The sequence below is a fragment of the Schistocerca americana genome, chromosome 1 (genome assembly GCF_021461395.2).
Source record: "Schistocerca americana isolate TAMUIC-IGC-003095 chromosome 1, iqSchAmer2.1, whole genome shotgun sequence".
Classification (NCBI taxonomy): domain Eukaryota; kingdom Metazoa; phylum Arthropoda; class Insecta; order Orthoptera; family Acrididae; genus Schistocerca; species Schistocerca americana.
The window spans coordinates 818,817,884-818,844,074 of record NC_060119.1 but is presented as its reverse complement, the minus strand read 5'-3'; the positions used below and the strand labels follow the sequence as shown (position 1 = coordinate 818,844,074).

At 43.7% G+C, this 26,191-nt stretch overlaps 1 protein-coding gene across 1 annotated transcript in view; it reads right to left on the bottom strand.

The window, feature by feature from the left end:
* Positions 1-26,191, bottom strand: part of LOC124546190 (synaptic vesicle glycoprotein 2A-like) — a 118,234-nt gene that overhangs the window by 46,272 nt on the left and 45,771 nt on the right. The window contains exons 4-6 of the mRNA XM_047125018.1: positions 18,669-18,831; positions 6,712-6,833; positions 3,181-3,425 (exon numbers count right to left, since the gene is read on the bottom strand). Of these exons, the coding sequence (XP_046980974.1) occupies positions 3,181-3,425; positions 6,712-6,833; positions 18,669-18,831 (530 nt within the window). The remainder of the gene's footprint in view (positions 1-3,180; positions 3,426-6,711; positions 6,834-18,668; positions 18,832-26,191) is intronic.

The following is a 26,191-nucleotide window of genomic DNA, read 5'->3' as shown; positions in this document are numbered from 1 at the left end:
AACGAGCCGGTTTCGCACGACCGGCGATGCAAGGTGGTGAATAAGTGTAGCACGGCACCCTTCTGTCGGTATATTTCAATGGATACAATCGCACGGCTTCTCGTCCATTGGCCGCGCCATAAATCAAATGCATCTCAGGCATTTCATAGTACGTGTAGCTAGCCATGTTACTCGCAACGCTTCCACTGCATGAGTGGCGACCGTCTCCGTGTGTTCAATCCGTGTTTGTCCAGTAACGCTCTCTCGTGGCGTTTGCAATACTCAAATCCTATTTGGTTACCGCTCCTTGTTGTATACCCGATGTGCCATTTCCGGTTGTAAACTTTTTTTTTGTACCACTCTGTAGACTGGTTCACGAGGAAGATTGTTTTTTATGTAATTTATCATCGTTACGCCAAACAGTCGGTCCGGTCGCAGATACTTGCGAAGCCAGGATTGGTCGGTAGTGTTAATGTACAGATCATAATGACATGGCAGTCGCTAATTGCAAAGAACTGTTCGCGGTTTGTAGACTTATTTGCACATTATGCTCGTAAATACCAAAAATATTTTTACAGTAATCACAATGTAGTTTTATTTACTGGGAGCTCATAAGCTATCTACAACTACATATTCAAACATATCCCACAAGCTACTGCATCGAGCCGCCGACAGTTTGCAGAGTGCCGTTAGATACACAGCTCTATTTCTTTCTCAACAAATCTGTGTAGGACCACTGTTGAGCAGAAATGGAATATCATTCTCGTGGTACATAATGACGAACCGTAGGGAAAGTTCCGAACATTAAATACCGTTGAGCTGATAGGAGGCTGAAAAAAACAATGGTATCTGTATTACTAAACGTTTAACTCGGTTCATGGCACTCAATAACTGTTGCAAGTGCTGTATCTAACGGCTTCCAGGGGCAACAAAAACTTTATTTTCAAATTTTCTTATTATTAGCGATCTAATTTAAAAATAAAAAATGCTGTTATGATCTACTAATTAGGAGGTAAAAAACTATGTTCAAGGATCATCACAGTAAGACAAGTATAACAGTTAGAAACTTTGTATATGCCTTGAGGCAATGTAACTCATGACATGCAAATTACCCCGACTATATTAACGAAGGATTTGAAAATCCGAGCATTTAGCGACTTCAAGCCAACTATACATAATTTGAAACACATTCTAATCTTTTTCTCGCATTCGTGCTGTATGTTAAATATTTAACTTATTTTTAGGGTAATCACAAGGCATGGCATGGGAGTTCTATTCTTTAGAGAATCTGGGGTTCACTGGTTGATAATACACTGTCAGTCACATTGACTTTACATCTTGTCAGAAGCCTGAATAACCACTTTTACTGGGTGGACCGCTGCGATACGTGCAGGAAGCGAGGCAGTGAGGATCTGGAAGGTATCCGACAGGGATCTGGATCCAGTGCCGTGGCCAGCTGCGCTACATTTCTCGATTGACTATTCATGGCACGTACAACCGATCGAAGTGATCCCACAAGTTCTCGATTTCTTTTAAATCCGGGGACTTTGGTGACAAGGGGTACGGTAAACTCACCCTGGTGCTCTTCGAACCACCTACCTACACTGCGAGCCGTTGACACCCTGAATTGGTCTGCTGGTAGATGCCATCATGCCGAGGAGAAAGAAGCTACATGTAAGCGTAGACATGGTCCTCAAGGATTGATGCAGACGTGTTGGTCCACTGTGCCTTCCAGAATGACGAGATCACCCAGGAAACGGCACCAAAACATTCACCAGACCATAAACCTTCCTCCTCCTTCCTTTCTGGAGCCTTCCCAAAAACCCGCAAACGACTGTCAGTCTGATGAAGCATAAAATGTGATTCATCTGGAAAGACCAGCTGCTGCCCTTGGTTCACGTCCAGTTGCGGTATTTGCGTGCAAATTTCAGTCTTCGTGGCCGATGAACAGTAGTCAAATGGTTCAAATGGCTCTGAGCACTATGGGACTTAACATCTGAGGTCATCAGTACCCTAGACTTCAGAACTACTTAAACCTAACGCCATCATACACACCCATGCCCGAGGCAGGATTCTAACCGGCGTCCTTAGCAGCAGAGTGGTTCCGGACTGAACCATCTAGAACCGCTCGGCCACATCGGCCGGCGAACAGTAGTGATCATGGGTGCCTGAGCCAGGCGCCTGCTGTGAAGGCCCATACGCTGGTCACTGAGGAGACGCTGTTGGTTGCCCCTTGGTTCATCTCGGTGGTTAGTTTCTCAACAGTTTCACTTTTATTCCCCCATACACATCTCCACAGCCGTCGTTCACCCTTGTCATCTATAGCCTGTGGTGCACCACAGTTGACTCGGCACCAATTTTGGGTAGCACCATTTTGCCATGCACCGTATACTTTAACCATGCCGCCACAAGAACAGAGCTTAGCCATTTTGGAAATGTTTCCATCCTTGGGTGGAAAGCAGTGATCGTGCCCTTTTGGACGTCAGGTAAATCGCTCCATTTCCGCGTTACGACAACAACTGCACTGTTTTCCGCGTCCCCCAGCACGCTTTATATACCGTCTGCTGCTAGTGCTGCCTCCTATCATCTGTGAGATGTTATTGCATGTCGATGTTAAACATTCGCGGTGGTCATATTAACGTTTCTGGCCGTGTAAATTGCCTTGTGTGCAACAATGATGACACATATACACACCTTTGATGACATGCAAGCATGTACGTTTGATTACTCATTCCTTACATACAGATGGCAGAAGTGAAATATTTGGTGTCATTTATAACAGTCTGGCCAAAAAAATAAAATAATTCTGATTTATTGTTCCATCTCAGTTGCACATTTTTAATTATATTACACGTTTCGAATACTCTGGATCATCTTCAGATCTAAGTAGTTGTGTCAGCAACACGTCTTGTCTACGCAGAACCACATATCAGAGTACTCTGGTAATCCAGAGCGATCTGACGTGTACTCTAATTAAGAATATACAACTGAGATGTAACAATAACTCAGAATTAACTTACTTATCAAGTCAGTTGCTGAATCTCTGAAGACGATTATGTCGACTATAGTGAAAAAGTAAAGAAATGAATATTTTAGTACATTTACACCTTTTTCTCCACAAGTACTAGCGTCGCATAACAGAAACATCGGGAATGCTATTATACACGTGCAAGATTTCAAATGGGGAGAGGCGACACTCACGGGGAAGTCGAGAGGGTCCTTGCCGGTGTTGGTGGCGAAGATGAGCCGCAGCACGTCGAGCGCCTGGTGGTTGCGGCCGGTGGCGAGCAGGAACTTGGGGCTCTCCGGCAGCAGCGCCCAGATCAGCAGCGCCGCCAGCAGGCCGGGCAGCGCGCACAGCAGCAGCAGGATGCGCCACGGCCCGTACTCCAGCGAGCCCAGCGCCAGCGTCCAGTGGCTGTTGGGGATCACCAGCCACGCCAGACCTGCGGGCACGTCACGGCTCGTCCTCTACCTCCACACTGGCTCATAAAGCAATACCCGTAGCACAAGCAATCACAAATGCCGTGAATGTTCTTGTGTCATGCGACGAGCGCAATGTGAAATTTATCGGTGTGGTAGTGCAAGGCCTTTGTGGTGTGAAAATGCGACCATCCACTTTTAGGCTAATGCATCTTGTCCGACATTTCTTAGGTGGTTTGGTTATGCATATAGACCAGCTGTAACCTCTAAAACAGTGATTCCCAACCTTTCTGCGATCATTACCCCTGAGGGCAATCAGATATTAGCTGGTACCCCTCGCCCCTCTCCTCCACGTTTAACATCAGTTCCCATCGAAACTTACGAATGAAAAAGAACTTTCTTTGAACACATTCATTTTTAAATAGATGAAAGATAAATGGTGTTAAGCTATTACAGGTGTTTTATTAAACCGTGAGACAATTACTATGACTAATTTGTGAGTTGGGTTGGGTTGTTTGGGGGAAGAGACCAAACAGCGAGGTCATCGGTCTCATCGGATTAGGGAAGGATGGAGAAGGAAGTCGGCCGTGCCCTTTCAAAGGAACCATCCCGGCATTTGCCTGGAGCGATTTAGGGAAATCACGGAAAACCTAAATCAGGAAGGCCGGACGCGGGATTGAACCGTCGTCCTCCCGAATGCGAGTCCAGTGTCTAACCACTGCGCCACCTCGCTCGGGACTGTGACAACTTCTTTTGTAGAATGGTAAAACAGTTCTCAGTGCATTGCGACTGTTACCTAAACCACTTTCTCTGGAAAGAGAGCTAACTATCCACATTGAGAGTAGACACTTGTTACTAAACATGCGCGGCGCGTGGTAACCACGTGGTCTAAGACCGCTTGTCACAGTTCGCGCGGCTCCCCCTGTCAGAGGTTCGTGTCCTCCCTCGGGTATGAGTGTTTGTGTTGTCCTTAGCGTGAGTTAGCTTTAGTTAGATTAAGTAGTCTGTAAGCCTAGGCACCGATGATCTCAGCAATTTGGTCCCATAGGAACTTACCACCACCACTACCACTAAAAATGCTTCCTCTCCACCACTCCTCTCCCTAGCAGCACTTGCTTCACCCACATCCCGCATCCCTGTTCAGAATCAACCGAATGTGTGAACTACATTTAGGCCCACTCATTGTAAATGACTCCTGACATCTGAATTGGCAGAAATTGGAAGACTTCGGGCTGCCAAACCTTTGTGTCCGGCCAGTGTTAATAATAATAGTAATAATAACACAGTGTAGGCCACACAGCAGTGAGGTAGACGTTAGATAACTACTGTTGTGCTGTCAGTTCATTTACTGTTATGAAGTGAATAATGAATCAATATATGGTCTCTTAGAGGAACTGTCTAATACTCAAGGAGGCGTTTTCATGAGATAATATAACCATATGTGATGCATGGGTCTTAATTTTAACAGATGCGTGGAAGAAAGTACAAAGTATGTGTGTAGTGGGTAGACAATGTGAGAGAGATGTTAATACATTCGTTTCACAGGCTGTAACCACCACCACAGCCTGACATGCTTTAAGGCTAGTGTCTGGAAAAAAGACGTAATTAATGGTAACTTATGTAATCAATTTTAAAGTCTTACGAAATAATGATGCTAGTAATAATTTAATTTTGTGATCGAAACACAATTGTATCCTTTTGGTTTTAACCCTCCGAAAATTACATTTTATCCCTCTGGGGGTAATTACCCCCTGGTTGGGTGGTTGGGACCCACTGCTCTAAAAGGTTTCCTACCTATAAATTTATTTACGGGAGGTGACAAGTCATCGGATAACGATAAGCACATACACAGCTTTTTCGCGTACACAAAGTATAAAAGAGCTGTGCATTTGGCGGACCTTTCATTTGTACTCAGGTGACGTATGTGGAAAGGTCTCCCACGTGATTGTGGCCACACGACGGGAATTAACAGACTTTGAATGGCGGAGGCTCCACAATGGTGTAGGCTGGTTTTACATGGAATCGACTACGTCCTCTGGTCCAACTGAACCAATCGTTGACTGGAAATGGTCATGTTCGGCTGCTTGGAGACCATTTGCAGCCATTCATGGACTTCATGTCCCCAAACATGAACATTCTGGGCATTTCGAGAGAACGATTTGGCCACCCACGTCGCCTGACATTAATCGGATTAAAAACTTTTGGGACGTAATCGAGAGGTCAGTTCGTGCACAAAATCCTGCACCTGCAACAATTTTGTAATTATGGATGGCTATAGAGGCTCAATATTTTTGCAACGGACTTCTAACAACTTGACTCCAAGCCACGTCGACTTGCAGCACTTCGCCCGGGAAAAGGAGGTGCGACACAATATTAGGAGGTATCCCTTAACTTTTGTTACCTCATTGTATGTTATGCATAATATCACACATGTACATGAAAATGACAAATTGTCTAAATTAGCTAATCGCACAGTTTAAATAAAGATCGTTTACTTTACAGCCTTCTATGAACGATGTTTTCTCCTGTGAAGTATTTAGAGGCTGTGGATCCACACAGAAACAAGAAATAAATTTATTTATATGGTGCAGGAGTAGTTGAAAGACAGACGGTGACAGATCTGATGAATAGCGCGCACTTCCCAGCAGTTCACACTTCAAATTTCTGTTGTGCCGCTACAGGGGCGCCTATTACTCTCCTGATAAAAGATTTTTTATTCATTTTATTTCAGACGTCTATTCACATCGCCAAGCAAACGGAGCGACCACTCGAAGTCTTCAGTGCACAGTTTGAGGTGAGATGTGTGGACAGGATGCAGTCGCAAGAACCCTAGCCAACATACGCACTGCCTTGGTTACATGTCTTTGAGTAGTTACACGAGTCAGCAATTCTGATATGGGGTTACAAAACGTGACCGACGTCTGCAGTACTGCCGTAGAATATTTACTTCCTACTGGAATCTTCACAGCGGTGAAATTGTATTGTGGAAGGAAGAACGATCATGATATGCCGTCGACAATGAGCTCACTGAAGACGGAGTACAACATCGGATTAAGGAAGCATGGGTATGGAAATCTGCCGTCTCCTTTCAAACGAACCATCCCGGCATTTGCATTAGGTAATTTAAGGAAATCACGGAAAATCTAAATCAGCATGCTTGTACGCGCAAAATGACACTAACGAGAAAATCTGTTTTTGTTATTTCTTACGCTGAAAACGTGTTCGTTGCAATGTTCTGTACGGCAATGCAACACGTAACGGTGACTGTACGTGCCCGGTTGGCAGCCAGCAGGAGCAGCCCTTGCCTACCTGGCAGGCAGATGGTGCCCACGGCGACGGAGACGCCCAGCCAGACGACGGCGCGCGCCCTGGTCGCCAAACCGTGGAACTCGCCCAGGTACGCGAACACCACCGCCGCCGCCCCGCAGATGCTGCAAAAGGCAACGACAGCCGCTGTTTGTTACACGACTAGCATTTCTAAGTCACAGTCTGTGGTTCAGTAGTCTCCAAACAGAATATGCATCGTTGTTAACGGTGTTGGTCTACCAATGTCGTCTCCAACAAGTAAAGTGTGGGTTCACGTTAGAAAAAAAAGTAGAACTGGTTCTAAGTATTATTTTTGGAATTTAACTATTCCAGAATCCTCCACACCTATAAATCCCTCATCCGAACCATACTCTGCTACACAAATGCATGGATTCCGCGCCTTCCTCCTTTTATCACACCCTACAGATAGACCCGCGAACGCCATGCACTCCGCCTAGCCTTTCGAATCCGCTTACCCACTCCCACCTGCGTCCTCTGCCAACTTGTAAAATTCCTCTCCCCCACTCTTCCATCTTAAACACCTCCGAATATCCTACGTTACCCGTAAACTCGACACTACCCACCCCCTAGTTTTCCCCCTGCTCACCGCTCCTGGTACTCTGCCACAGCGCTACACCTCCATACTCTCCACACCCTCTCCCAACGAAACTTGAATCGCCTTCGTTACACGACCATGAAATCCACCTGACATATACCCATCCTACCAGATCTAATCAGAACCCTTCCCCCTCATCTGCTCAGGACTTCCTTCTTCTCCACTCCTCGACACCCACATCCTAAGGCATCAACTGGAACGGCATCCCTCTTCACTCTCCCGCGTTCCTACTCCAAACATCCACCCACATAAATACCCTCTTACGCACTACCCCAACTGTTATTTTCCCATGATACTCTTCTTCGTGGCAGTCTAGGCCTACTCATCATTTCACTCATGTATGTCTCTACGTTAATCAATCGCCACACTGGCTTTTTTCTTTTTAACTTATGCTACTGTCCCTTTGTCTTTTAACTTTTGTGAAACATTCATTTGCCATATCATCTGCGTCAATCTTTTACTTAAGCAACAAACAGAATTTAAATTATTATACTTTATGTAAATTACTATATATTTATATAAATTTTTATATTTTAAATTACGCAACTGAATCTCTATCCTTTATTTCTATCAATCATTCACTTTGTCAACCTCTGTGTCCAATTTTATAGTATGCTTTAAACTTTTGCTCTCATACGCCTCAAGAGCGGTGACTTGAATCCACTGACATCACACCCCACGTTCATATGTAGCTAGGATAATGAAATGACAATAAAGAGCAAAGGATATTGTTTTTGTGAGAAAATTTTGAAAATCTATGGAAATACTTCGAAGCTGAATACACATTTGTAATATCTACTGTAAATGATGAGTTGGTTGTCGTGAAGAACAAATAAAGAAAATACAGGTGCAATTTGACGGTAGTGTGTCTCTACAAGACTGATTCTGCGCCTACACTTCCCCTGACGTCAATAGCAACAAAACGAAATGCAGAATCTTAAGAGTACTTCGAATATTTCTTCTTGTTCACCATTTATTTTCCTAGTGCATCGACTGATCCGCTGTCGTCTTCAGATTCAGCCATAAGTGGTTAGCCGCGCGGAGTGTCCGCGCGGTTAGAGGCACGGTGTCACGGACAACGCTGCCCCTCCCGTCGGAGTTTCGAGTCGTCCCTCGGGCATGGATGTGTGTGTGTTGTTCTTACCATAAGTCAGTTTTAGTAGTGTGTAAGTCTGGGGACCGATGACCTCAACAGTTTGGTCCCTTAGGAATTCACACACATTTGAACATTTCTGAACATAAATGATTAAAGTTTCAGTTTTAAGAAATGGGCCTTCCATAGAATCACAACGCAAGTTTATTTAGGAATCTACCTGCTGTTGAATTCAGCCAACACTGAACCTATATACTAAGTTGGACTTAAAAAAAACGTTAATGTTGCTATTTCCTAATACTGTTTTCAACTAGATTACCTTAGTAATTAAAATCACACATTAAAAAGTCAACGACAGGTGCAATTCGTCACTTCTTTAACATCAGACAACAATTCACACACATGCATTTGATCGGATAGTCTAACTGAATATATGGAGACACAGGACTGACTTCAGACAAGTTGGAAACTTTCCGATTCCAAAAGTTCGGAAAGACTTGACTTTCATCGGCTGGGCAGTTTCAAATACATCAAGAATTAACCGATTTGTTGGACATTGATATAGTGTGGGAGACAGAAATATGTTTTATTCGTGTAATATATGTATAACTCCAAGAAATTAAAATGAATCCATTAAAAATGCTCAAGTACTTGGCTTATAGATGAGCCGAGATTTTGTCTATTAATGTGATACAACATCAACAGAAGCAAAACGAGGATAATGGAATGTAGTCGAATTAAATCGGGTGATGCTGTGGGAATTAGATTAGGAAATGAGATGCTTAAAGTAGTAAATGAGTTTTGCAACATAACTGATGATTGTCGAAGTAGACAGGATATAAAATCTAACTGGCAATGGCAAGGAAAGTTTTTCTGAAGAAGAGAAATTTGTTAAAATCGAGTATAGATTTAAGTGTCAGGAAGTCGTTTCTGAAAGTACTTGTATGGAGCGTAGCCATGAATGGAAGTGAAACGTGGACTATAAATAGTTTAGACAAGAAGAGAATAGAAGCTTTCTAAATGTGGTGCTACAGAAGAATGCTGAAGATTAGATTGGTAGATCACATAACCAATGAGGAGGTATTGAACAGAATTGGAGATAAATTTGTGGCACAACTTGACTAGGAGAAGGGATCGGTTGGTGGGGAATATTCTGAGGCATCAAAGGATCACCAATTTATTATTGGAGGGCAGCGTGGAGGGTAAAAATCATAGAGGGAGACCAAGAGATGAATAGACTAAACAGATTCAGAAGGATGTAGGTTGCAGTAGGTACTGGGAGACGAAGAAGCTTGCACAGCATAGAGTAGGATGGAGAGCTGCATCATACCAGTCTCAGGACTGAAGACCACAACAACAACAATGTGATACAGTATATACGTATGTAATGCATCTTCGTTTCGCTTCTTTATTCAACAGGATATGAGAAAAACAAGTAACTACTTACACCCGGCATCCAATAAGTGCATGTGCGAAGTGAAATGATAAAAGACCGATGTAACAGAAGATGTATCGATGTTTTCGATACACGACATTAAGGTATGAATGTCGATAATTTTACAAAATCTTTGTATTGTCGATAAATTGTACCATCAAAGGACACACTTTTTGCCAACATGATCAGACGCACACACCCCATAATAACTGGTCTACTTGGCCCATTTACACAGTCACCCTCTATAGATATTAGTTCGTGCCAGCTTGCTCACTTTTTCAAAACGTAAACGCATGCAGTCTTCCTGTGCTCTCTATGCACACACCACAGCCACTGTAAAGTTGTCACCTACGGTCAGCGACGATTCCTGCGACATCGCCCATCCAAACACAATCAGGTTTATCGACACATATTAATGCACCTTTCACTAAAAGTCACCAATAATCATACCTCACGTCAGGATAGCCACGGTGAATTCCATCATCACGTAATAATCAAAGAAGTGTAACAGAACATGTGATATTCTTAACATGCATCAGATAGGTTCAGTAGCACTATCAATTTATTCACTGAAGGCACTGTTGTGTACAGAAAAGTATTGTCTCTGGAAGATCGTAAAGAAAGGCAAAGAGAATTAGGCAATATTTCTGCTTGGTGTAATGAAAGAAAACTCTCTTTAAACGCTCATAAATACAACATAATTCAAAAAATAACGAGAAAGAATCCGATATTATCCGATTACATGATTCGAGGTGAACATCTTGGGCGCAGCACATCATTTAAACATTTAGGATTGATACGAGAAAACGATATGAAATGGAACAAACACATAAAATCCGTATTGGGGAAGGCAAATGGAAAACTTAGTATTGTTTGAACGATTCTGGTTAAGTCCATTTCATCTGAAATGAAGATCTGTCTCTAGGTTTACACTCCGTAAGCCATTGTACAAAGTATGACGGTGTGTGCAAGACGCTAGTGGGAACAATTCCAAAGCATTGTTCCACGTTTGGTGTCTCTATCAAGTAGGCATGACAATAAGCATCGAATAAATCTTTTATCCGTTACGCGTGTGGAACTTTGAGACGGTTTCCTCAAATAATTGTAGCCAGTCGCCTTTCATGATGGTAGAATTATTATTTTCCCTTTAAGGATTTTAAACCGCTTAACGATTCGTCATCACATGATACATCTTCATCTACATGTATACTCTTCAAATCACATTTAAGTGCCTGGCAGAGGATTCATCGAACCACCTTCACAGTTCTCTATTATTCCAATCTCGTATAGCGCGCGGAAAATGGTTCAAATGGCTCTGAGCATATGGGATTTAACATCTGAGGTCATCAGTCCCCTAGAACTTAGAACTACTTAAACCTAACTAACCTAAGGACATCAAACACATCCATGCTCGAGGCAGGATCCGAACCTGCGACCGTAGCGGTCGCGTGGTTCCAGACTGAAGCGCCTAGAACCGCTCGGCCACGCCGGCCGGCGCGCGCGGAAAGAACGAACACCTATATCTTTCCGTACGAGCTCTGATTTCCCTTATTGTATCATGGTGATAGTTTCTCCCTAAGTAGGTCGGCGTCAACAAAATATTGTTACATTCGGAGGAGAAAGTTGGTGATTGTAATTTCGTCAGAAGATTCCGCCGCAACGAAAAACGCCTTTGTTTTAATGATGTCCACCCCAAATCCTGTGTCATTTCAGTGACATTCTCTCCCCTATTTCGAGATAATATAAAACAGGTTGCCCTTCTTTGAACTTTTTCGGTGTGCTCTGTCAATCCTATCTCGTAAAGATCCACACCGTGAAGCAACATTCTAAAAGAGGACGGACAAGCGTAGTGTAGGCAGTCTCCTTAGTGGATCTGTTACATTTTCTAAGTGTCCTGCCAATGAAACGCAGTCTTTGGTTAGCCTTCCCCACAACATTTTCTTTTTGTTCCTTCCAATTTAAGTTGTTCGTAATTATAATTCGTAGGTATTTAGTTGAATTTTCGGCCTTTAGATTTGATTGATTTATCGTGTAACCGAAGTTTAATGGATCCTTTTATCACTCACGTGGATGACCTCACACTTTTCGTTATTTAGGATCAACTGCCAATTCTCGCATCATACAGACATCTTTTCTAAATCGTTTTGCAATTTGTTGTGATCTTCTGATGACTTTACTAGTCGATAAACGACAGCGTCATCTGCAAACAATCTATGACAGTGCTCACATTATCTCCCAAATCGTTTACATAGATCAGGAACAGCAAAGGGCCTATGACACTACCTTGGGGAATACCTTAAATAACTTCTGTTTTACTCGATGACTTTTCGTCAATTACTACGATACGCCAACTCTCTGACAGGGAATCATGTATCCAGTCACATAACTAAGGCGATATTCCATAAGCACGCAATTTCACTACAATCTGCTTGTGTGGTACAGTGTCAAAAGTCTTCCGGAAATCCAGGAATACGGAATAAAATCTGAAATCCTTGTCAATAGTACTCAACACTTAATGCGAGTAAAGAGCTAGTTGTGATTCACAAGAACGATGATTTCTAAATCTTATTGACTGTCTGTGTCAATAGACCGTTTTCTTCGAGGTAATACTGTACGAAATCAATATATGCTCCAAAATCCTGCTGCATATCGACGTTAATGATAAGGGCCCGTAATTTAGTGGATTACTCCTACTACCTTTCTTGAATGTTGGTTGTGACCTGGGCAACTTTCCAGTCTTCGGGTACGGATCTTTCTTCGAGAGAACGGTTGTATATGATTTATCAATTACAGAGCGCAGCAATCAGTCGTCTTTTTTTTTTTTTTTTTTTTTTTTTTTTTTTTTTTTTTTGGGCAAATCTAGATTTCGGGTAGTGCCTAGCCAATATTAATGCATGTCGGTTCCCTGTTGAATACTACTGTATAATGAAGGTAAGTTGTATGATTGTTACGTATGGAGCTATTGCATCAGCATACTCTGAAAGGAAATTAATTGGTATACAATCTGGATTAGAAGACTTGTTTTTATTAAGTGGTTTAAGTTGCTTCACTGTTCCGACGGTATCTACTTCTATGTTACTCTTGTTGGCAGCTGTTCTTGACTCGAATTCTGGAATATTTACTTCGTCTTCCTTTGTGAAGGCATTTCGGAAGACTGTGTTTAGTACCTCTGCTTTGGTAGCACTATCTTCGATAGTATCTTCATTGCTACCGCGCAGAGAAGGCATTGATTGTGTCTTGCCGCTAGCATACTTCACATACGACCAGATTCTCTTTGGATTTTCTGCCAGGTTTCGAGACCAAGTTTCGTTGTGGAAACTATTACAAGCATATCGCATTTAAGTCCGTGCTAAGTTTCGAGCTTCTGTACAAGATCGCCAATCTTGGGATTTTGCCTCTGTTTAAATTGGCATGTTTGTTTCGTTGTTTCTACAACAGTGTTCTGACACGTTTTGTGTTCCAAGGACGATCAATTCCGCCGTTTGTTAATTTATTTGGTATCATCTCTCAATTGCTGCCGATACTATTTCTTTGAATTCAAGCCACGTTTGGTCTATACTTATACTGTTAATTTGCAAGGAATGCAGATTGTGTCTCAGGAAGGCGTCAAGTGAATTTTTATCTGCTTTTTTAAATAGGTATATTTTTCTTTAATTTTTGGAGGATTTTGGATACAATATTCAATTTCGCTACGACAACCCAGTGTTACTAATCCCTTTATCCGTTTTGATGCTCGTTATTAACTCAGTATTATTTATTGCTAAGAGCTCAAGTGTGTTTTCACAGCCGTTTACTATTTGCCGGGGTTCATGATCTAACTGCTCAAGTTTTCTTTGAATCTTTCAGCAATTGTATCATCTGAATCGGGAGGTCGGTAAAAGGATCCAATTATTATTTTATTCCGGTTTCCACAAGAACTATGTACTTCAATTTCGCTACAAGATAAACTACTTCTAACAGCAACAAACACGCCACCGCCAGCCGTGTTTATCCTATACTTTCGGAACAACGTTTGGTTATTCGCAAAAATTTCGGCTAGGCTTATCTCCGGCTTTCACCAGCTTGCAGTGCCTATAATGGTTTGAGCATCAGTGCTTTCTATTAGCACTTGGAGCTCTGGTACTTTCCCAACACAGCTACGACAATTTACAACTGTTATACCGATGGTTCCTGTACTTACATTCTTCCTGTGCTCGGCTGCACCCTTTGTGACTGAAGCCCTTTTTGTTTTTCGCAAGATCCACTAACCTAAAAAACCGCCCAGGACACGAGACACAGCCCTTGCTACCCGTGTAGCCGCCTCCTACGTATAGTGAACTCCTAACCTATTCAGCAGAACCCGAAACCCAACCAACCTTTGGCACAAGTCGAGGAATCTGCAGCCTACATGGTCCCAGAACAGTCTGAGCCTTTGATTCAGACCCTCCACTCGGCTCTGTAGCAGGGGTCCGCAATCGGTCCTGTCGACTATGTTGCAAGTGGTATGCTCTGCTTTTATCTCGCAAGCAAGACCAGCAGCCTTTACCACTTCTGTTAGCCGCTCGAATCTGGAGAGAATCTCTTCTGATCCAATGTGACACACATCATTGGAACCGACGCGAGCCACCACCTGCAGTTGTCTGCACACTGTGCTTTTCATAGCATCCAGGAGGACCCATTCCACATCTGGAATCACTCCACCTGGTATGCACACGGAGTGCACATTGGTTTTCTTTCCCTTCTTGGCAGCCATGTCCCTAAGGGGCCCCATAACGATCCTCACATTGGGTCTCCCAACTATCAGTAATTCCATCTTTTTTGATTGTCCAGGTCTTGCAGGCTGAGAAATTTCCTCTGAAACAAGACAGGTGATGGCATCTGCCTCAGCGCCAGTGTCATGCACAGACAGACTAACCAGGGAGGCCTTATGTGCGGCCCCCTGGGAAGTCTTTCACCGCCTGCTACACCCTGGTGCGACCTCCCACTCGACCACATGGGAGAAGTCAACCTCAGTGCAAGCAGTAACTGGGCTGGCCACCAGTGAGGACCGATCGGAGGGCTCTGACGTGCTGGACGTCCGCTGCATCCCCCTGACCAGCCCACAACAGTGGTGTCCACCCAATGCAGCCTCAAGCCATCAATGCGGCTCGCATCCGTACAGAAGAATCACAGTCCCAAAGTATTCTTAGTGATCATACATAGCGTTTTAAGGGTCTTTGTACAGAGTTATTTGATTCCATACGATTGACAAATCAGTTTGGAATTGTTTATGACCCCCAGTTATTTTAATTATACACCACTGCACAGACTGTGCTACAAAATAACAGCCTCCACATGCTTAACAGGTTCCAGACATATATTGCTAGGACTGTAGCATTTTGATATAATACATACAGAAGTGTAACAAAAATGCTCGAGGCACTGAACTGGATACCCTTTGAAGATGACTTAATTTCTGCGAAACCCTGTTGGTTAAATTTAGAGAACCTGTGTTCGAAGAAAACTGTTATGCTCTCTCCATCACATATGTCGTATAGGGATCACGTGAATACGATGACAGACATTAGGTCGCATACAAAGGTATAGAAACAGTAATTTTTCTCTCATTCAACAAGCGAATGTAATCGGACACAGAATCACTAATATTAGTGTGAAGTATCCTCCATCAGGCACTGTACAGTGGCTTTTGGAGTACATCTGTAAATTTAGATGTAGTCGCTGAGGAACATTTCGCATAGCAAATTAATTTTAGTATTAAATATACAGTACAGTCATATTAATCTGACCATCGCCTATGTTCGACGTCAACATGCAATAGCTAATCACTGGTGGCAGCACAATAAACAGAACTCCGTCTGAAGAGGCCTTGGAATGCCCAACGGTGCTAATCGAACGCAGTGTGATTCTCAGCCGATAGACGTCACTGGATGGAAGGGCATATGCTCAGCAGACCGCTGTCCCGGTCGTTGTCGGCTTTCGTGACTGGAGCCGCTACTTCGCAGTCAAGTAGCTTCTCATTTGGCCTCACAAGAGGTGAGTTCACTCCGCTTGTCAACAGCGCTCGTCAGACGCAGACGGTCACGTCAGACGCAGACGGTCAACCACCCAAGTGCCGGCCAATCCCGACAGCCCTTAATGTCGGTGATGTGACGGGAATCTGTGTTAACACGACGGCAAGGCCGTTGGCGGCAGCACTGTAAAGTGAAGGGTACATAAAGCGTGTCGGTGGATACAGAAAATACTACAGTCGTTGTCGTAATGTGAAAAGGGAGCGATTTATCTGACGTCACAAGGTAACTATCAGTGGCTTTCGGGCCAAAGATGGAAATATTTCCGAAGCAGTTAAGTATGAAAACTATTCACCTGCCGCCGTGGCTAAAGTGCACCGTGCATGGCAAAATTTCGCTATACAAAACCGACGCCGAGGCAACTGTGTAGCACCACAGGCCATACATCACAAGGATGAACGACAGCGGCGTTGATGTGTACGGGCGTATAGACGTGCAACTGTTGAGCAACTGACCGCCCAGGTGAACAAAGGGGCTGCCAACAATGCCTCCTCAACGACCGTTCAGCGAACATTGCTGCTTAATGGGGCTCTGCAGCAGGTGCCTGGTTCACGTGACCTTGCTGACTGCTGTTCGTCGGGGACGCCCACTGAGTGACGACAGGTGGCCTTTTCAGACGAATCACGTTTTACGCTTCATTGGACAGATGACTGTTGGCTTCTATGGCACAGCAACGATCGTCAGGAAGCTGCAGAGAGGAGGAGAGACGTTATCGTCTGGCGAATGTCTTTGGGCATTCTCTGAGTGGTGTTATTGTCATTCTGATACGCACAATGGATCAATATATGTATGCATCTATTCTTCGAGACCATGTCCACCCCTACATGCACTTTGTTTTCCCTCGGCACTATGGCATCTAGCGGCAGGACAATCGAATGTGTCACGCAGCACGCAGCATATGTGCAAAGAGCTGCAGAATGAGTTTACTGTGTTCCCTGGCCATCAAACTCCTTGACGTTAGACCCAATCGAGAATCTGTAGGTACACCTCCATCGGGCTGTTCGCGTCATGGCTCCTCAATCGAGTAACATAGCGCAGCTGGCCACGGCACTGAGTCAACATGGCTGCACATCCCTATAGTTACCTTCCAGAACATCATTAACTCTGTTTCTGCATGTCTCACAGCAGTTTATTCAGATTTTTGATAGGTGATCACGTTAATGTGGCTGGATAGTGTGTTATCTCTCTTGGAACCAAAACGAAATCAATTGTAACAAAATGACTCCTGTCCGTGGTAAACTGCTTGGCTCCCAAAAACATCGATCATGTGGAACCTGCGCTCTTAAATTAAAACATCCTAAAAGCCGTAAGCTAAAGGTAACAAGTAAAACCTATGTTTCTTAATTCACTAAGTTTTATTTAAGTACAAAATTAAAAGTCATTGAGTCATTATATTAAGATAACATTTGTTTTTGTGTGGGGTCCGCCTTTAGAAAAACACAATTTCGTTTTTTGTCCCAGACATGTTTCAGTGCAGTTGCAGCATCATCAGTCGTTTTTTTATTATTGTGGCTGTCAAACATAAGGAATATTCGTTATTGTTTAAATATATGTAAATATTAGTTTCTAAATCGTAATCACAGATTTTGGAAGAGCACATAAAATTGTGTATTCATACCTTCCTACCACATAGCGTGGTTTTACTGCTGTATTACGTTTTTACAGTGTTTGTTTTTCTTTGCAGTTTATCACCTGCAACTAAATACAACTTAATGTAGGCAAAATATTTACACAAAAATTACGATTTCTAAACTGTTACGGCTATGGCTGAGATTAATAATTCATGTGAAAGGTTGTGTGTGTGTGTGTGATCTATTTACATTATGTTTCGCTTACGTTTTTGCGTAAATATTTTGCCTACATTAAGTTGTATATAGTTGCAAGTGACAAAATGTAAAGAAAAAAGACACAGTAAAAACGTAATACAGCAGAAAAACACACTATGGGGTGAGAAGGTATCAATTTTATGTACTCTTCAACAATCTGTAATTACGATTTAGAAACTAATATTTACATGTATTTAAACAGTAAAGAACATTCCTTATGTTTAACAGCCATAATAATAAAAAAACACTGATGATGCTGCAACTGCAATGAAACATATCTGGGACAAAAAACAAAATTGTGTTTTGCTAAAGGCGGACACCACCCAAAAGAAATGGTTCAAAAAATGGTTCAAATGCCTCTGAGCACTATGGGACTTAACATGTGAGGTCATCAGTCCCCTAGAACTTAGAAGTACTTAAACTCAACTAACCTAACACACACATCCATGCCCGCGGCAGGATTGGAACCTGCGACCGTAGCGGTCGCGCGGTTCCAGACTGAAGCGCCTAGAACCGCTCGGCCACACCGGCCGGCCGGACCCCACCCAAAAAACATGTGTTATTGTTAAAGGGAAAAACAGACAAAAGAGCTTCAGCCTCAAGATGATTATATTCAGATACATAACCAGATTCATGACCCGACATTCTTCTTGCCAAACAAAATGTAGCACCCTGTCCCGGGCGCAACGTACGAATACAACTAAATTACTAAGAACAAACGTTCATAACGTAAGAATTTCAGCACAAAATTTAAGAAACTATATTCTTACTTTTCGGGAACCTACCTCTACTTTATTCGTCAGTAGACTGACGATAAGTACATTTACAGACAGTTAGTTTTAACTCGATACTGTGGCAATAACTGACAAGGTTGTGAATGATGACTTCAGTCTAGATAAAATACAGAGCTATAGCCAGTATGTGAGAACCAGGAGGTACTCACAAGAAGCCGTTCCAGAACCTGAAGATGAGCAGCAGCCAGAAGGAGTGCGAGAAGCTGGAGAGGACGGTGCACGCCGAATCCGCCACCAGCGTCAGCAGCAGCACGGTGCGACGGCCGCGCGTGTCCGCCAGATAGCCCCACAGGTGCGAGCTGCACAGCATGCCTGCACACACCAAGCACAGCACATCAGCACCGTGTGTCCGCCCTCCGTGTCACATGTGCCTTCGCCATGGCGAGATGCACTGCACGACTGCACAAATAATGTACGGGTTGGTTACAATTAAAAGTGCGGCTACTCACAGAGGTCGAGTGGGGGCTATAATTACCGTATGGCAAGGAAACATGACAACGAAACTCGGTAGCTATTCTCATGCATTAATGCAGAACCGATTTACACTGAAAAAGCTAGTTCCAATTGAGGTCACAAGGTGAAAATGTGGCGCTGTGAATCAAGAAAGACGTACAGAAATGTTTCCGTATGTAATTACCTTAAGGAAAGGGTCAAAGAAGTGAGTCAGAAATAATGTTGATTTTAATACTAACCGCGGTTTACTCAATTTGTTCAATGAGTACCGGAGACGTCGGCGAGATGCTGCATCCGTACAACGATGTGGTCAACAGTTGCTCGCCGGCCGAAGTGGCCGTGCGGTTAAAGGCGCTGCAATCTGGAACCGCAAGACCGCTACGGTCGCAGGTTCGAATCCTGCCTCGGGCATGGATGTTTGTGATGTCCTTAGGTTAGTTAGGTTTCACTAGTTCTAAGTTCTAGGGGACTGATGACCTCAGCAGTTGAGTCCCATAGTGCTCAGAGCCATTCAACAGTTGCTCGCGGCAGTTCCGGTGGAATCTGGGAAACGCGTTCCTATATACTGGCCTTCAGATCAGATAGAGACCGAATGTGTCCCTGATAAACGCTGTCTTTTAGATATCCCCAGAGCCAAAAGTCACGTGGATTCAGATCAGGTGTTGTTGCAGGCCCTGCATATGGAAAACCTCTGGAGATAACACGTTTGTGGAAGGTTGCGTTAAGCAGATCTTGCACTGGGCGAAGCGACATTGGATGTTGCCCCATGTTGCATCAAAACAGTGGTTTCCACGCAGTTTCGCTCATCCAAAGCAGGAATTACATACTGTACAAGGAGATCTAGGTAATGTTCAGACGTCACAGTCCATCTGACAGACCTTCTGAGTGTATTCTCGTGAAAGAATAACGGACTGATAATACTGGGTGTTCACAAAGTCTCTCCGCAGTGTCGTATGACTGTTAGCCGCGCGTGCAGTATGATTGTTCGCCTGTCTGAGTTACTCCCCTTCAAGTGGACTCTCCCAACATTTCACTGTTTCGTTTATCTCAGTCAGCGTCAGTAGTATCGTTGGTGTGTGACGTTACGTGTTGAACGTTTAGTTCCTTTGTCCGCTTGTTTCGTTTTTGTCACTGTTAAAATGCTAACCATTGAAGAACATGTGTTTTTAGTCGAACCAGTGTTCAAACCTGGCGGTAAATACAGAGTTTCAGTTCGTCAAACATTTAATTCAGTTTTCCCGGAGACAACACTCCCACATCGCGATACTGTGTTAAATTTGATTAACAAATTTCGAAGTGACAGATGCACCGAGAAGTGATCGTCCTAGCGTTTTGTCTAAGGATAAACTACTCGACATTTCCGATAAAATGTCCATGAATCCGAACAAGTAAATAAGAAAACTCGACCAGGAAACCGATGTTAGTGTCGGAACTGCTCACACAGCTGCAAGGAAAAAATTAGAACTTTTCCCATACAAAATAACAGTCGTGCAAGAACTGAAAAATACTGATCATGGCAAGAGACTGCATTATTGTCAATGGTTCAAAAATGTCGTTCAACAAAATGGAAGGGATATTCTTAATGAAACGTTTTTCACTGATGAGGCGTGGTTTCATTTATACGGGTACATGAATTCTCGTATGTGGCGTACTGCAAATCCAATGTGTATTCGTGAGGAACCACTTCATTCTGTGAAAATAGGAGTTTGAATTGCAATTTCTAGACGTCGGATTGTGGGTCCCATATTTTTCAACGAAACAATAAACGCACAACGATACTGCGGTGATATTCAGTACCCATTCATAAGAGAACTTGTGTTAAGTGAAAGACTGAACGGTTATTTTCAACAAGATGGTGCAATCGCTCATACAGCTCGCGTTTCAATGTCATTGCTTGCTGATGTTTTTGGTGATCGCATAATTTCACAGGGATTTTGGCCCGACCTAACACCAACTGACTTTTTCTTCTGAGGTGTAGCGAAAGCAACTGTCTATAAACCGTCCAAAATCCATTGATGAATTGAAAACTCCAGTATCCACTTTCACTGCTTCTGTTACAGAAGAAATGTTACAGCTTGTGTTTGGAAAACGTGATTAGACGAATTGAATTGTGTATTCAACAACAGGGGGGACACCTGCAACATTTAATGTGAAAATTTGTAAGTAAAAATGAATATTCAATAAATTAATAACTTGTATTTCACTGAGTTTCATTTCGGTATATTCACTGTGGCATGCGACACGCGCGGCTAACAATCGTACGGCACTGCGGAGAGACTTCTTGAACACCCCGTAGAAGTACTTGCGAATCCACACCATACAGTTCACATACGGCGGGTGCAGCGGCTCTTCGTGTTCAACATGCGGTTTAACAGTACCCCAGCTTCGGCAGTTCTGTGTATTCACTGCACCCTGCAGTGTAAAATGTGCCTCGTCACTCCACAGAATATTGCCCGGCTACATGTCATCAAGTTCGATCCGTGCGAGAAACCGAAGAACAAATTCAGAACGTTGCTGCGGATCATGAGGTTTCACTTACTGTACCGTTTGGATTTTCTGCTGGTGCTAGTGTAAAATAGACCTCAAAACATTCCGTACTGTTGGTCATCGTATGGACAATTCCTCGTGACAGTGCAGGGGCATTAGCACTACCCGGGACACGTGCCGCATGCTCAGTTACAGCAATAGCAACCACGTCAGTAACCGCCACCGGGATAGGACACTTCCTCCTTCAGGTGCCACATCAAGCTCACGTGTACTTTCGAATTTCATTATGATGTTTTTAAACCAATTAACGACATTGGACCTCTCCTCAGGCCTTTCAGTTGGCGATACTCCCTCAATGCAGCACTGTTATTGCTACCGTTCACAAAAGCAGTTCTGCTTGTCAAATGACAACTTGGACGTCATACCGTCATACAAACAGTGGTGGTCTCAATTGGAATCATTTTTATTTTCGTATTTTAACATTTTTTGAAACGTTCCTTTCTTGAATAAGCATTTATAAAACATAGTCTTGGGATGTTTCCTATGCGGAGCACCCGACACACCTGGACCACAACCTGCTTGTCTACAGATACAGTATCACACTTTTAAGTTCTTTACTAACTGTAGGCAGTGATTGCAGTACACCAGTTAACTGTTTTATCTTAATGATCGTTATTGTCATCATCACAAATACTTGAAACATACGATACCTCCGATGATTCTGATCGTTCCTCCTTACATCTGCTTACACCTGGCTTTCCTTTTCACCTGCTCTGGCTGCTCCTTAAGGCACCCACGTTCAGCTATCCCCATCTTGTTCTAGAACCCAGTCTATTGTTTGTTTTCACTCCTTACTTTCCTCTTCCTTTCAACGGGGCTGAGCACGTGTCCTCTGTTACCGTACCATTACCCCAGTCTACCATTTCATACTAACACGATCAGATTCTCTTTGTTATACTGTTAGCAAATCCGTGCAATCATATAATGAATTACAGGTTTTAATAACATATTCCAGATAAATACAAATCAGTAATAACTATAAGCTTCCCTTCTTATTTCCTCTTTGCTGAAAATAATAAGAATCTAGGCTGCTTATTACCTCACGCCATCCATAACTCAAATGGCGCATATCTTCTTGTTCCTGTTGACGCTAAAGATGGCATCTGTGGCCAAAAGTCGTCAACTTCACTACCTTCAGATACTGGACGCGTGCGATTACCCGCTGCACAAAGTACCATACTCTCCCTTACACCTCACCATACAGTCATCTTTTACATGTTCATCACGTGCGAGATGCAGAACGTGCTTGTGTCGATGAATAGCGTATCTACACGTTACGGTACTGCACAAGGGATGCGCAGCATGCCTCCAGAAGAAAAAAAAGATGCATCACGATAGAGGACATTAGGAAGGACCCGCATCTACAGGAAAACGTTCATAGGTGTGAGATGTACAGCATTCCTACAGCAAGGATTGACAATGTTTCACCTGCAGGATGGCCATCAAGTAGTTCACAGGCGCTAAACGTACTGCATTCCTGCAGTTGTGAACAGCGGCACGTCACTACTTAAAAAGCTATGCACGAATGATCACAGCGAGGGCCAAATACGTTACCTGAATAAAAATGCGTCCAAGAACATCTACAAGTACCAGGTGTAAATCATGCCTGAGGTAGCAAACTACAGTGTGCCGGGGAACAAATTATTAGTCGACCACATTATTATTGTACCTGCGAGTGAAAGCACTTCGGTATTTCTATCGCGGTATTCCAAGATGACTCGCTGATCCACTTGATATCTGCACAACTGTCTCGAAATCACTCACAAAGCGATGCGTTTCCCCTAGTCACCACTGAACTTGTTTACTGTTACGCCACCGCGTGTTTCCGATAACGGCCGCAGGGGTCCAAATGCTGTAATATCGTGGTCAGGTAGTACATCTTCGTATCGCTGCCCAGATGTCCGACTGGTGCTGTGATAGGTGTGAACTGCATGGCCACAGCAACAAGACAAACTACCTCACTTCAAAAACCATTCATTTCATCATTCTGCAGTGGACTCCTGCTTCCGTCACTCATACTTCCTGACCGCCGGTCCATAGTGTCCAACAGGGACACCAGGTACTGACAGTACACCTGTGGACTGTTAAATCGTCCTTACCGCTGTATTTAGCACAATATAATTGCACTATTTAACCAGCCGGGGTAGCCGACAGCGCTAATGATCTACTTCCAGGACTCGGGTAGGCGCGCCGGCCCCGTATTGAATCCGCCCGGCGGATTGACGACGTGGGCCGGTATGCTGGCCAGCGTGGATGTGGTTTTTAGGTGGTTTTCACATCCCGCTAGGTGAATACCAAGCTGGTCCCCACGTTCCGCCTCAGTGTCACGACTCGCAGACCTTTGAAATCGTTCACACTATTCCATGGCTTACACTAGACGCAGACAGCTGGGGAACATTAATTCCGTCCTGGGGGAGTTAGGGGTGGCGCCAGGAAGGGCATCCGGCCACCCTCTGCAGTTAACACTGCCAAATCAATAGTAACACGGCCGACCCCGCGTTGAATCGGAACAAACATCCCAAGAAAGAAAGAAAGAAAAATTGCACTATTTAGTGTATGGGAGATTCAGCTGAGCCCGTCGATCCATGCAGTTTCCTTTCTACGTTGCTATACCTGTCATGAATTAACGACTAAATGCAGATCAGCATGTACGTTTAAAAAATGTTACACAGGCAGAAACCGAACTCCACCAATAAAATTTCGGACGTCGTTTAGCGATATTTCGTTGGTATTTTGATAGAAAAAACTCGTGCTCGCCGGTAGCTCGTTACAGCGTAATAATGTACCTACGATATATTCGGTTTGTTATCCCATTTACCTTCGTTTCTATACACTAAACACACAGCAACGCAACAACCTTGATACGAAACAATTTAGAGAAGTATATTGCGAAGAGGTTTCCGTTCAGAAGAGGATTGTGACGCACTTCCATTGGATTCAGTGAACCCTGTGCGGGATGCCTATACGCCAAATTTTCATTAATATACTTGTCCCTACCTTGTGTATCACAATGTGCAACTAACACTGCGATAAAATTAAACCGGAGACACAACCGAGCAGCACTGAACCCAAGCTTTAGGCCGAAGACTAAACTGAGCATTATTATTGTCAGCAATAAGTATCTCGTGTGAATGGAACATATTTGCTACCGAAGAATACACACAGTGCATACCGTTAACGTTTGCATTGTTGTGCAGATGTTTTCAGAGTGATGCAGATACACAGATAGATTGAGGTGAGAAATCAAACGAAACGCAATAACTTCGTAACTAGCCACCGGAGACCCGGCCTCTAATACCAGAATACTCAGAAAATATCCCCGGAAAACCCCTGAAATTTTGTCGGTGAAGTTCAGTTTCCCCCTAAACACTCGTGCACATACTAATGTCTTCATATATAGGATGCAGACTGCATTAATGAAGTTAAGAACCTCGAATCCATTTTCATTATAGGTAAAATAACGTTAACCAATACTGATCTCCGAAGATATCGATTAAAATGGCATAGAAAGGCGCTCGTAAGTAATGTGATAGCTCAAAAAATAAACCTCGATCACACTGAACACTCTTAATAGAAGTTAACTTTGGTTAGTACGGGGATATATCAAGAGGTTTTTATTTGGAGGTACTTTTTGTCTCTGAGCATGTGGAGCGAGCAGAAGGCAAGACCGTAATAGTCCGAGAGCATCCAAAATACAATTTAGAGAAGTGACTTTGAGAGATTTTTCTCGAATCTCTGCTCTTTGCACACACATCAAAAAAGTTTTGCATCATCTCGGTTCCGAGAGCTCCGGAATCTGTACTGAAAATTGGAATAGAGATCAGCATAAACATCATTTCCGCCCTTTCTATTGCTCATGAAAACCACACATTGTATGTTGTACCACCATACAACGAGACCTTCAGAGGTGGTCGTCCAGATTGCTGTACACACCTGTGCCTCTAATACCCAGTAGCACGTCTTCTTGCATTGATGCACGCCTGTATTCGTCGTGGTATACTATCCACAAGTTCATCAGGGCACTGTTGGCCCAGAGTGTCCCACTCCTCAACGGCGATACGGCCTAGATCTCTCAGAGTGGTTGGTGGGTCACGTCGTCCATAAACAGCCCTTTTCAATCTATCGATAGGGTTCATGTCTGGAGAACATGCTGGACACTCTAGTCGAGTGATGTCGTTATCCTGAAAGAAGTCATTCACAAGATGTGCACGACGGGGGTGCGAATTGTCGTCCATGAAGACGAATGCCTCGCCAAAATGCTGCCGATATGGTTGCACTATCGGTCGAAGGATGGCATTCAGCCTGCAGCTCGTGGCCGTACGGTAGAGGTCTCGCTTCCCGCGCCCGGGTTCCCGGGTTCGATTCCCGGCGGGGTCTGGGATTTTCTCTGCCTCGTGGTGACTGTGTGTTGTGTGATGTCCTTAGGTTAGTTAGGTTTAAGTAGTTCTAAGTTCTAGGGGACTGATGCCCATTGATGTTAAGTCCCATAGTGCTCAGAGCCATTTGAACCATTTTTTGATGGCATTCACGTATCGTACAGCCGTTACGGCGCCTTCCATGACCACCAGCGGCGTACGTCGGCCCCACATAATGCCACCCCAAAACAGCAGGGAACCTCCACCTTGCTGCACACGCTGGACAGTGTGTCTAAGGCGTTCAGTCTGACCGGGTT